This window comes from Ctenopharyngodon idella, chromosome 19 (assembly GCF_019924925.1).
Source record: "Ctenopharyngodon idella isolate HZGC_01 chromosome 19, HZGC01, whole genome shotgun sequence".
Classification (NCBI taxonomy): domain Eukaryota; kingdom Metazoa; phylum Chordata; class Actinopteri; order Cypriniformes; family Xenocyprididae; genus Ctenopharyngodon; species Ctenopharyngodon idella.
The window spans coordinates 12,587,875-12,600,687 of record NC_067238.1 but is presented as its reverse complement, the minus strand read 5'-3'; the positions used below and the strand labels follow the sequence as shown (position 1 = coordinate 12,600,687).

The 12,813-nt window shown below is 38.3% G+C and overlaps 1 protein-coding gene across 3 annotated transcripts in view; it reads left to right on the top strand.

Annotated features, from left to right (window-relative positions):
• LOC127500711 (nuclear GTPase SLIP-GC-like) overlaps positions 1–12,813 on the top strand; it is a 38,923-nt gene that overhangs the window by 292 nt on the left and 25,818 nt on the right. Inside the window, exon 2 of one of the 3 annotated variants that reach the window (XM_051872103.1) lies at positions 10,594–12,378. The exons of the other annotated variants lie outside the window; for them this stretch is intronic. Coding sequence (XP_051728063.1) covers positions 11,681–12,378 — 698 coding nt within the window. The 5' untranslated portion in view covers positions 10,594–11,680. The remainder of the gene's footprint in view (positions 1–10,593; positions 12,379–12,813) is intronic. 3 annotated transcript variants of the gene reach the window in all.

Sequence of the window (12,813 nt, the reverse complement as noted above, 5' to 3'; positions counted from 1 at the left end):
AACAAACCACAAAAAGATAATCTCTATTTGTCTGTGTGTTCATCTTGCTTGTCTTGACATGGTTTATAGTTCTATTTTAGAATGTGTTACAGTTTATGGGAGGTATAGTTATTGAGATATTTTATGCTTCAGTTATCTGCTTTGTTCTGGCTTGTATAATACAATACAGGCTCTTAATGACTTAAACGATCTGGTATTATACTTATATGTTCTCAAATTCCATTTGAAGTATTACTTAATCAACATTCTAGACTGCATTTCAATATCTTTTTCCTGTTGTTATAATTGCACATTTCTTGACCAGTTAAAGTTCTGCACAATAAGTTATTTGTTTCCCTAGGTCTATTCAATTTTATTTATTTTTCTTCAATTGTCTTTTTTTACTTCATGACTTTATTTTTCTGCAAGCAACTGCGCACTTATATATATATATATATATATATATAGATAGATAGATAGATAGATAGATATAGCTGGCATTTATTTAACAATAAACCATAATCCAAAAATTACTTTTTTTCTTCTGTTACAATGTATTCAGTTGAAAACACAGTAGTACAGGGCTCTAGACTAACTTTTTGCACTGGTTGCACTGGTGCACCTAACTTTTTTTCTTAGGTGCACCAGCACAAAAGTTAGGTGCACCCAAATTTTCGACCGCATCGCATTTAACACCGCAGTTTTACACGTTTTTTTTTTTTTTTTTTTAAATCGCTTTCCATATAGGCAATATTGACTTGTAAATGATTAACTAACAATTTGGTCAACATAAAGTTCTTTATTTGAAGCACAATTCTACAAGAAAGGTAACTTACTGAAAAAGTGTTGGTGCTTAAAGTGCTTCAACTGAGCTGAAATTTAAACTTAAAACATCTCAAGATAAATGAAATAAAAAGAAAATCTAAATGAAGTGTTTTAAGGGCTTCAAACTGAACATCTCATGGCTCAATGTCTTATGGACATGTATGAAAATGTTTACATTACATTACTATATATATATATATATATTTTACATTTACAATACTCCGAAATGTATAGCTACATTTACATTACTTATATATATATTTCTTTTTATATTTCTTTATATATTATATATTTACATTTACATTACTCCGAAATGTACTCTCCCCCTTTTAATTTCAGTGGGCTCTGGCTCGGATCGCACGTGGCTCATTATCTAATGCCTTCTCCGGACCAGGGCTTGACATAACCTGGGACGTTGATGGCTCCGTGTCAGAGCATTGGTTATGATTTTCGGACGGATCAGGCCCGAAAAAGTTGTCAATCGTTCTTTTCATCTTCTCTCATCATCCGCGGCTACATCCACTCTGTTTATCTGGCTTAGGCTACTCACCTCTCTGTCTGACTGCAGTACACGCATTTTCAAACGTACACATGTAATGGATAGTCTTCATAGTATTCATTACCAGTGTTGGGGGTAACGCATTACAAGTAACTTGAGTTACGTAATCAGATTACTTTTTCAAGTAACTAGTAAAGTAACTCATTACTTTTTCAATTTATAACAAAATATCTAAGTTACTTTTTCAAATAAGTAACACGAGTTACTTTTTCACATTTATTGACAGCTCCTGTCCCCATGTTGAGAGAATAAAGAGCAGAGGTGTTGTGTGCGCTGTGTGAACATGATGGTTATTGTAGTTCTAGACTAAATGTGAACATTCATTTATTAATCTCATTTGCACGAAAACATTCAGCATTCCTAAAAATGAATAAAAACAGTGAAAAGCAATCTCAGAATTTTATGCAAACCTGTAATAATTAACAATATTAAATTACACAAATATACTTTATGTATTTAATCTCACTTTATTAACCAATGTCTATGCTGCTAACCTTCAATGATTCAGTTCAACCATACTAATAAGTAAAAATTACTTTAGATTAAATTTAGAAATGAGTGTTGGAACTTCCTTCTCCTGTATCCTATTCTTTTGTGATCCAGAATGGCAGCACAGGTGAAAGGTTTGTTTGAGCTGTGCCATCTACTGTACAGGCGTAAATATGCATTTCCTTTAGCCTGAGGCTTATTCATTGCACTTTTTTTTTAAAGTTATATTTATGGGCTTTTTTGTTATATTTATGGGCTCTACTGTCCTTTATTCGGAGAGGACAGTAGAGAGCAGACAGGAAAGCATTGGGTGGAGAGAGGGGGTCGGGATCGGCAAAGGACCTCGAGACGGGAATCACCGTGAACGCATTTGCACTATATGTCGGCACACTAACCACTAGGCTATCTGCGCTGACATTCATTTCACTTTTAGTGTGAAAGGGCCTAAACATTTGCCAAAATTAGAACTTTTTGTTGTTGTTGTTGTTAAAAAACAAAGAAGCAAGCCGAGCCCAGGTGGAAAAAAAATAACACAAAAGTAATGTAACGCATTACTTTTCATAAAAAGTAACTATGTAATGCAATTAGTTACTTTTATAGGGAGTAACGCAATATTGTAATGCATTACTTTTAAAAGTAAAGTTTGTAATGTATGTAATGTTTATAATAGAGCCGTTAGCCTGAAATCGATTCTTTATTATAGTAATGTTTGTAGTAGATCTGTTAATCTGAGATCGATTGCTCACGTCTCGCTTTCTCAGACGGTATCGCGAAAGTTTCTCCATACAGGCGAACATTTTCAGGTGAGATCGCGAGAGCTGCTCATACGAGCAAGTAGGCTCGTTTGAGATGAACAAACGGTGCGTTCCAAACGGGATATATCGCCCTCCAAATGGCACTTCGGAGTGAAAATAATCATGGCCGCCATATTGAAGGGTCCGCACTTCACTATCTCTGATTGGTTTAGACCACGCTATGGGCCTAATGCGTGTCTGTTTTTGAACCACAGGGAGAAAAAAAAGAAAGAAAAAAACCCCAAAAATATTAAACAAAATGTTCTACCCGGGTAGTGTGTTTTTTTTCTTTTCTTTTTTTTTTTTTTTTAAGTGTGATGAGATCTCAAGCGCTTATCTGTGAGATGAAATGAAGGCCACGTTCACAAAGCAGCAGAATACGGTTGTCAGTCCTGTATTTGAGTCTAGGGCTGTGACGGTGGCAAATTTTTAAATCGCCGGTGTTGCGGTGGTGGGCTCCGAAGGGGGGGCGGGGTTGTTTGGTTTTAATATGTATATATATATATATATATATATATATATATATATATATATATAAAATCAGAGGTTGCGTTAGACTTGCGTTTCACCGTCATTTTGATGGACAGGATCGTAAAAAAAAAAAATCCATCATAATCAATAATTACCCGTCATTTTAATTTTTATATTTTAATGATAAGACATTTAATAGCTTCTGATTTTGTCCACATTTTCATTTTTATTCACGAACTTACAGGATAAGCAATAGGCATAGGCTATGCATTTATTTATATTATGAAAAATAAAGTTAAAGACTGCGTCACTTTTCAGTTTTCATCTTGAACACTTGTCACGGATTGTGAGTGAATGCGATCGTCCTTTCCTCTTTACTACTGTACAGAACGAAATAAACATTAATGAAAATCAAAAAATATGTTGAAAGATACAGTAGCTTACCGAAATCTGTATCACGTCAGTTAAATCAGTGTTGCAAACAATGTCACGTAACATTATACCTCAGAAAAGCCATTCGTTGACCATAAACTTATAGTCAGCGAGAAAAATAACAAAACTTAATTATGTAAGTAAGCATAAGTAACTTTATTATTATAAAATTGACTTAAACTGGGTGCTCGTCTGTGTAATCAAGCGCGTCGTTTTCATTTTATTCTGGAGACTGAACTTGCGCTCTGCTGCCACACTGGAGCGCACTCACCACCTACTGGACAGGGGTGGGAATTACAGTTACAAGCTACATAATCTTTCAAAATAACAGACGGGCTGCAGATTTTTTCCGTCACTGCTAAAAAAAAAAAAAAAAAAACATCCATCAATGACGGAAAATTTATATATATATATATATATATATGTGTGTGTGTGTGTGTATGTATATGTGTCACATTACCGCTGGTGACACTCCTCGACCGCGGTGGCAACTTCACCACCGCTGTGGCGCGGTTGTCATGCCTACCGTCACAGCCCTATTTGAGTCCTTAATACGGTTGCGTTCACACGCAGTACGGTTACTTACGGGAGTAACAACCGCATTCTATAACCGAACTCACACCTGTAAATTTTCAGGACTCACAACCGCATTCTCGGAATATTCGCGCTGTGTGAACGGAACCGTACTGGACAACTAGTTGTCTGTCACGTCATATAGTGCGAGAGAGCCGCTCTCCTAAGGTGTTTTGTGTGTGGTTTCACCTTCAATAACTTACTGCGACAGAGATGTGAGCTGTGCATCATAGGTGTTAGATCCAGTCACTGTTCTCCACCGGAGCGGCTCATGTCAGTTTTGTGTTTCTTTTCAAATGCCGTGTTATGCGCGAGATGTTGCAAAGGACGTGACACGCGTGTGCAGCGGTTAAATATTCCGGCTAGCGCGTGTTTAAATGCTGCTGTTGGTTAATGAAGTTTTGATGGATGAACTCGCGGTTCAGTTAGTCTCTTGTCATGTGAAAAGTGATAATACTTTACAGTTTTATGGACGTCGCCATCTTTAATATTACCTTGATCACTGGCGTCATGGTTACTAGTAAGAGAGTACGGCTTGACGCTCAGACAGTGTTCCAAACGCTACTGAAAGTTGCTGTGTGAACGAGACATTTCGAGACTCACACCTGTTAAGTAAATGCGATTGTCAATCCCGAAAAATGACTGTGTGAACGTGGCCGAAAACACGTCGAATGGAACAGTTCCTGCTGGTAAGACTCCTTGCACACTCTGCTCCTTCGCCGCACCTCCGTCTGTCCAATGCCGGTGAATCCAATGGCCGTATCAAATCATGCATACAAAAAAACAACCGGAGAAAACAGAAAAAAATCCACAAATCCTTGTCAGTACTAAAACGCCTCTTCCCTCGTGATACCGTATAAAAGATAATTTCTGTGTAGAAACTAGTAAAAGAGCTCTAAAACCTTATGTTTTAAATTTAAATCAGTGTGGTTCATTCCTGTTCATCGCGTTTTTTTTTTTCTTTTTCCTTTTCGCTACTGATAACTATTGGTTTCACCTCTCTGCAGCGCCACTACTGCCATCTGCTGGGCAATAATGAAATGCAGTTAAAAGACAACTGAAAATAACCTTATTATTAGATAAAACTAAAAATCTCTTATTCTCTTTCTGCTTTTAGGTTAATTTTAAGTAGGTTACATATCATTTCTTGAAATGCTAGAGGGCTAAGAAACCTCACTAAGCAAAACGCTATTTTCCAGTAATAAAAATCTGGTTTTTATTTCCTCCAAGAATGTCACTCATCGGTAGAGGATCTTAAAGGGTTAGTTCACTCAAAAATGAAATTTCTGTCATTAAATACTCACCCTCATGTCGTTCCACAGCAGTAAGACTTTTGTTCATCTTCGGAACACAAATTAAGATATTTTTGATGAAATCCGAGGGTCTCTGAACCACACATAGGCAGCAATAGCATTGCACCTTTTGAGGTCCAGAAAGGTGGTAAAAACATTGTTAAAATAGTCAGTGTGACTACAGTGGTTGAACCTTAATGTTATGAAGTGACGAGAATACATTTGGTGCGCAAAAACAAAACAAAAATAACGACTTTATTTAACAATTTGAACTGTTGTCATGCGCAGTTGACGTAGTGAATGCAGTGCAAGCTTCCGTGTACTACCTCCCAACGCTGGCTCAGAATTTGCGTAAGATTTACGACAAGGCAAGCTGAAACTTGTAACAACTTGCAAAAGAAACATTCTAACACTGTGTCTACAATGGGTGCATGCGAGGACACATCAAAGGGTATATTCCGTTGTCAGGGGTGGCACATGTGTCAACACACTTGACAGTATCACTGATTATAAAGGGCTGCTTTGCCTTTTTAATGAGGATGATAATAATAATTAGACTGTACATTCCCTGAAGAAAATGTGAGTGGTGCTTGCAGTGGCAAAACTCGGCACCCGTTTGCTAAGTGTTCCTGGCAGTTGCGGTTGATAAGGTGTTCTGAGTTGTTGCTAGGATATCCTGGATGGTTGCTAGGTGGTTGCTATGGTAACCGGGGTGGCTGCTAGGGTGTTGTTAGGCAGTTGCTAATATACTCGGGTGGTTGCTATGGTAACCTGGGTGGTTGCTATGGTGTTTCTAGGCAGTTACTAATGTACTTGGGGTAGTTGTTAGGGTGTTGCTATGATGTTCCGAGTGGTTACTAAAGCATTGCTAGACGTTTGCTTAAATATTCTGGGTGTTTGCTAGGGCATTGCTTGGTGGTTGCTAGGGTGTTCTGGGTGTAGGGCTGGGCGATATAGCCAAAAAATGCATCACGATATAATGTTTCATATCGTTCGGAATCAATAATTATTGACATTATTTATCACCTTTAAAAAAAAAACAAAAAAAACAAGTAGAAAAATATTAATTTAACCACTTTTTTTTTTTTATTTATCCACATTATTAAGGCAAACAAAAAATTATACTAGTTTTAACAAAATAAAATGTAAACAGAAATATCTTCTTTATGTCTTATATTAAGATAAAAAAGTAAGAAACTCTTGAACTTAAATAAAATGTTAAAAAATGTGTGCAATGTAAAAGTGTAAACATAGAACAATCAAGGCAAACTTGAGGTAGGTAGATCAACATCTGTAACAAGTAATAACATTACAAACCTCTAAAATTGTAAACAAAAGATAAAATATAATTAAACCAACCTCAGTTTTTAAGTGCAGCAACCAAATATCAATATTCACATGTACATAGCTTCATTTTAAATTGTGAGCCAGGAAGACAAGTTGGTTTACTCTGTCAGGTTTTAATGCAGCCCTCGTACACGTCACTACATTACCCCGTGTACTAAAAATTCGTTCAGAGGGGGTGCTGGTGGGTGGGATGCACAGGTATTTGTTTGCAAGCTTGCTCATATTCGGGAAGTTGTGCTCGTGTAGCCTCCACCACTCCAGCGGTTCAGACTCGCTGTCAGCGTCAGGAGACATCAGGTAGCTTTCCAGCTCACTTTGTACTTTTTGTCTTTCAGTGAGAGGTAAGGCATCTGCACTAGGGCTTTGCTTTTTGAAGAAACTACCCAAAGACTTTCGTTGCTTCTTCATACACAGTGGTGGAGGTGGTTGTGGTTCAGCAGCTACTCCTCCTTCTGCACCTGCTGCTTCTGTTTTCAACCAGAGTCTCTGCCTGGGGTTGTAGGCCTTGGTCATCATCCATCATTTCAGCCAGTGCCTGTGTTTTAATGGCTTCTACCTTGTTTGGCTTGATGTACTGAGCTTTGAATCTCGGGTCAACTAAAGTAGCCATGTCGAGTAGGTCATCAGTGGCCTGGTCGGCATATTTCTCGTCAAGGTATGCCATGATTTTGGTCTTAAAGTCTTTTGTTAGCTGTGTGTCCAGTTCATTAACAGTCAGTAATTTTGTTCTCAGCAGCTGGAGAACAGGCTTCACATATGACACAGTCACATATGACTCCCTGAAAAGGGAAATCTGTGAACTCCAGTAAGGGACTCAGTGCTTCGTGCACAGATTCTAAGACGTCAACGTCATGCCATGTTGGAACCAGGTGTTGGATGCTTCTGTCTGAAGCCAGGACTTCAGCAATGACCATTCGTTGTTCCAGCATTCTTGCAACCATCTTCTGGCGTGAGCCCCATCTGGTGGGTGACTCTGTGACCAGCTGATGTTTGGGGAGATTGAGTTTTTCCTGAGCTGCTGCCAGATCTCTCTTTTTCTTCCATGAATAAGAAAATGCTGCCACCACTTTCTTACACACACCGATGGCCCTTTCAACTCTTTTGTCCTTCCATGCTGCAACTGTAAAAAAAATAAAATAAATAAAAATTACATTTTAAATTAATAATATTTCAGTTTAATGATTAAAATCATTTTAGTATTAAAATTAAGGCAAGGACGTGCATAATTGTTGTCTATTTGTTTTAACTATGCTTTTCTAATGAATTTTATATTCATGTTATTATAAATACACTGTGCAGTTTCCAAGCACTTACTCTTCAGATTCCAATCGCCGTAGATGAAAAGCACACTTGAGCTTATGTGCTACTCGTCCAGATGTCTGCGGTTGTTGCAAAATATGAGATGGTGGACAGTTCCTTCTCCACTGCTTGCCTACACTCTGAATACAGTTGTGGAATAGCAGTCTTTGTAAAATACTTGCGATAGCGCTGATCAACCACGCCAAGAAGTCTTTTGAAGCCTGACTTCTCCACCACACTGAATGGCTGCATTTCTTTGGCAATGTAATACACTATTGCATGGGTAATATCATTGTATCGCTTGGAGGATTTCTCATAAGGCACGGTTGCAGAGTACCTCTCCATCGTGGACTGCTTGTGGGTTGTTTGTTGAGGTGAGGTAGATGGACGACATGCTGCGTTTTCCAGAGGATGGAAGCGGTTAAGGTGATGAAATAAGTTACTTGTGTTTCCGTGCTTGGCAGGGATGCTTTTTTTTTTTTTTTACAAAGCTTACACACAACAGTGTTCTGATGTTGGTCGGAAGAAAAGAAACCAAAAAACTGCCACACTGACGAGCTAACATATCCTTTTTTATTAGCAATCTCCTCACTCTCAGGCGCGGCACTCATCTTGCATGTGTTCTGATCTCACATGGCGATGACGCAACCGAACCCGAGAGCAGTGCAACCTGGCTGAAGATCTTACTGGTTGTTTGCTTGTCAATAGTAGCACGCTCGTTCATCAAAACATCTGAAACTGTTCACCCAGACCATTACAACCTGTTCAAATCTACATGCATGGTCATGTGAAAGAGGTAGTAACTGTCTCATCGTATCTTATTATAGAATTCTGGAATGCATACAGAAAAAAATCAAGACGCGTACGTTCAGAGGTTTGTTTGTGATGGGACGCTCTACTCCACTGATCAGTACTCCATATGGGCTTGTCATTTTGCCCTTACCAAATACATATGAACTAGATCAGATTTATTGTGACCTTATCTCAGTGTAATATATGAGGAGGAGAAAATTAATGCTTTGGGAAAATAATTTTTATGGTTGAATCCTTAGTACAAATTTAGTAAAATTTCATTGTGTATGTTTACCTTAGTGAATTGTAAGAACTCCATGTAAATGTACACACACGCACACCTTTTGCATCTTTTATGCATTGGTTATATTGTTGCCACTTCATTTTTGTGTTCTTGTGTTCTGTGTTGTGGCTGATTTAGTGATTTTATTTGACAAATTAAATTGTCAGCAAGTGTCCACAAAGTCACCAAATCTTATGCCATTTAGATTAACACAACTCTTTTTAAAAACTAGCTTATGGGTTAATGTTACATGGTAGTGGTCCACAGCTTTTACTTGCTGACAGTAGTAGTGTAACCACAGCTGCAATAATGTAGTAGCCTATGAGTGGTAGGTTAATACAGGCATTTCAGTATCACTGAACTGCAGTTATACTGTATTTATACTTCATTATATTGCATACCTTCAGTTGTACTTCATTTTACTGCAGCTGTACTTCAATGTACTGCAGTTGTACTGTGATTATACTTCATTATACTGCAAATCTATGGTTGTGCTTAATTATACTGCAGTTATACTACTTTGTACTGCAGTTTTACTGCAGTTGTACTTCACTATACTGCAGTTCTTTTTTGTAAGAGGAGACCCAAAACAAATGAACAACTGTTCCGCCACAGGGCAGCTCTGTAGACATAAGCATCCAACGCCTGAACTGGGCACAGCAGATTATTCTTTTCCTGGTCTGCATCTCTGAAGGGTGGAGGACAGAAAGCTTGCAGCACAATAGATCTAGCCACATTATTGGGGACCTTAGGGATGTAACCTGGTCTGGGATGAAGAAAAGCTTTTACCATACCAACCGTCTCTAACCCCTCTGCTAAATCCATTTGCGATCCCCATGATCTAGATCGCCGCTGTGCCTCAGCAGCAGCTGGACCTGAACCAAGAGGAATGCGAGTCTGAGTGTCCTGCTTGAAGATCGCCAGGCGGGAGCGGAGCGTCCGCAGTGGAAGTTGTAGATTGTGTGTATGCCCACTTTTGATGTAGCGTGGGTAGGGAGGAACACACAATCTAAAATGTTGTTTGCTCACCATGATATATATAACTGCTTGTGTAACAAGACAATACAACACCAAATTAGACATATGATTCACATAGAGCGCCACTGAAGACACAGAAGCTAGCGTTTCACTGTTTGAGCGTGCTTTATAGTTTCCTGGCTGTGACGTCACCCGCTTCTGACATCTTGTCACACCTTTGGACTGATTTCACATGTGCTTCATGACACAATCACGCAAAGCGTTCCCACAGCATCATTCTTTCCTTGAAAGGGAACTGGGCATAATAATTGTAGCCAAGGTCATGAGGTCCTAGGGAATGCATGACCTGATAAAATGTAAACCTTGAATGCAAAGCATTGAATTGAATTTGGATAAAAATTTCTACCATGAAAGTCTCAGTAATTCACTCAGAATACAAAACAAAATGTTCCTACCCTCCATCACTTTTTGTTTCGACAGGGAACTTACTAAGCTGAGGATCTTTGGTCTGTGAGAGATCTGTCAATGGCTTCACAGACCATAAACTTCATCACGTGGAATGTTAATGGACTTAAGCAACACAGAGATCAGAAATTTCAAGAACTACAAAATGCTGATGTTATTTTCTTTCAAGAGACGCACATTGGAGTAGGAGATGAAAATATTATAGAAGACTATAAAGATGAGTGGCATATTTTCTACACAAAGTATACCTCCTCTAGCAAGGGATCAGCCATACTAGTGAGGAAAACACTAGATTTCAAATACATAAGTGATGAAAAAGATAACAGTGGAGCGTATGTTGTGTTGAAATGTAAACTGGAAGGTCAGCTGTACACTCTTGTTAGTGTTTATAATCATCACACAGACACAAAAACCCTTGATAAACTTTCAAGGTACCTTCAGTCAATGACCACAGGGCTGCTGGTGATTGGTGGAGATTTCAACACCGTTCTCAATAGATTTATCGACAAAAAATGGAACAATTTGACAATAAACAGTACTCATAGTAAATTGCTGTTATTTGTGGAAAATTTCATGAAATCTCTTCAGCTGGTTGATGTCTGGAGAAGAAAGAACCCCATAAAACAGGATTATACATTCTACATAAAAGATTGTCCTTCATCCAGGCTGGATTACTTTTTTGTTCCAGAAGAATGTATGTGGCGTGTCAGAAGTTGTGAAATAAGAGACTCAAAGATAAATGAAAACAAAGACCATCGGCCTGTGTCTTTAGAGATCAACATCCCTGCGATGCCTATTCAGAATGTTCCCCAGATACAAACAATCTTCCAATGGCTGAATCTAAAAAAGGACCTTTTGATAGATGAGACGGGTTCATCGATGGGGGAAGAAAGCTCAAATGCGGTCAGTGAAGTTGACATTGTGTCAGCTGTGCATTCTCTTCAAGTGTCAGACACACCGAGACCAGACGGCATCCTAGCATCCTCCTACAAAGACAAAATTAAGGATCTAATTTTATACATAAAGATGCTCTATGACAGAATCCACAGAGGTGGATTTAACTGCTCTGAGACATACTTTAATGAAACTGTGAAAAGTCCACATGATGATAATCAACACTTTTTTAACGTTGACTACCTCATCATTGCAACTATTCATTGAGTCCCTTCCAAAGGGGCGGATACCAAAAGAGTCGGCAACTGTCATGATCACTCCCAAAACACATTATGCTTTAATAAGTTTGAGTCATATTAAGGATGAGCTAGAACAGCAAAAACAGTCAAACCCGACTCTGAACCAGGATCTTCTCATTATAGAAAATCTCCTCAGTGATGCAAAAGAACATTTTTCAGTTGAGAAATACAAACTTCTACATCAGGGCTGCCCTTTGACCCCAGGACTCATAATGTTGGCTCTAAAAAGCTACGCTTCACAGTTATTTGGACATTTAGAAAAGTCTGGGGTTTTTATTTTCAAACAAAGTGTGATAGTTTGCTTTCAACCTGAGGACCTAGAAATGGTCAAAGCTACTGTGGAGAACAATACTAGTGAAGTATATGAAATAGAGATATTATCCAGAGGAAATGGTGAACTGCTACAGTTAAACTTCATAGGAAATGATTGTAAGGATGAGGACTGGGAAAAATGGAATGCAGACATATTTGGGAATAATGATGAAGAATCAGAAGAAAATTTCTCTAAAGCAGATGAAAGGGATAATGGGATTAAGGTGTATGAAGAGACTGAGAATCTAAAGTCTAAAATCTTTGAGGAAGATGAATCATTGGAAGTCGACGTAAGGTGAGGATAATGAATGAAAGGACATTTGGACAGAGAAACCTGGGGCCTCATTTATAAAACATGCATGCACAGATTTGATCTTGGAGTATGTGCATCTGCTAAAATCCACGCCAACATTAATATTTATAAAAACAGTCTTTGACATGGAAAAATGCTTAGCGCCACGTCAGGGTCTGAGCAGACGGACACTAAGCAATTCTTGCCGCTTTCCATTCTCAAGTAAGGGATTTGGACATTGACTAGTGTCTTTTTTCTGATCTGAAACCATTCCACTGTGCACATTGTGAAGATCATTTGCAATTTATAAATTTTACTTCTGGAAGAGAGGTGTACCCACATTTTTTGTGAGTGCATTCGTTTTCTGAATCATATATACGCACATTTGAGAAATGACTGTAAGGTCAAAGGTAGGATTTCTATGCAATATTTTATAAA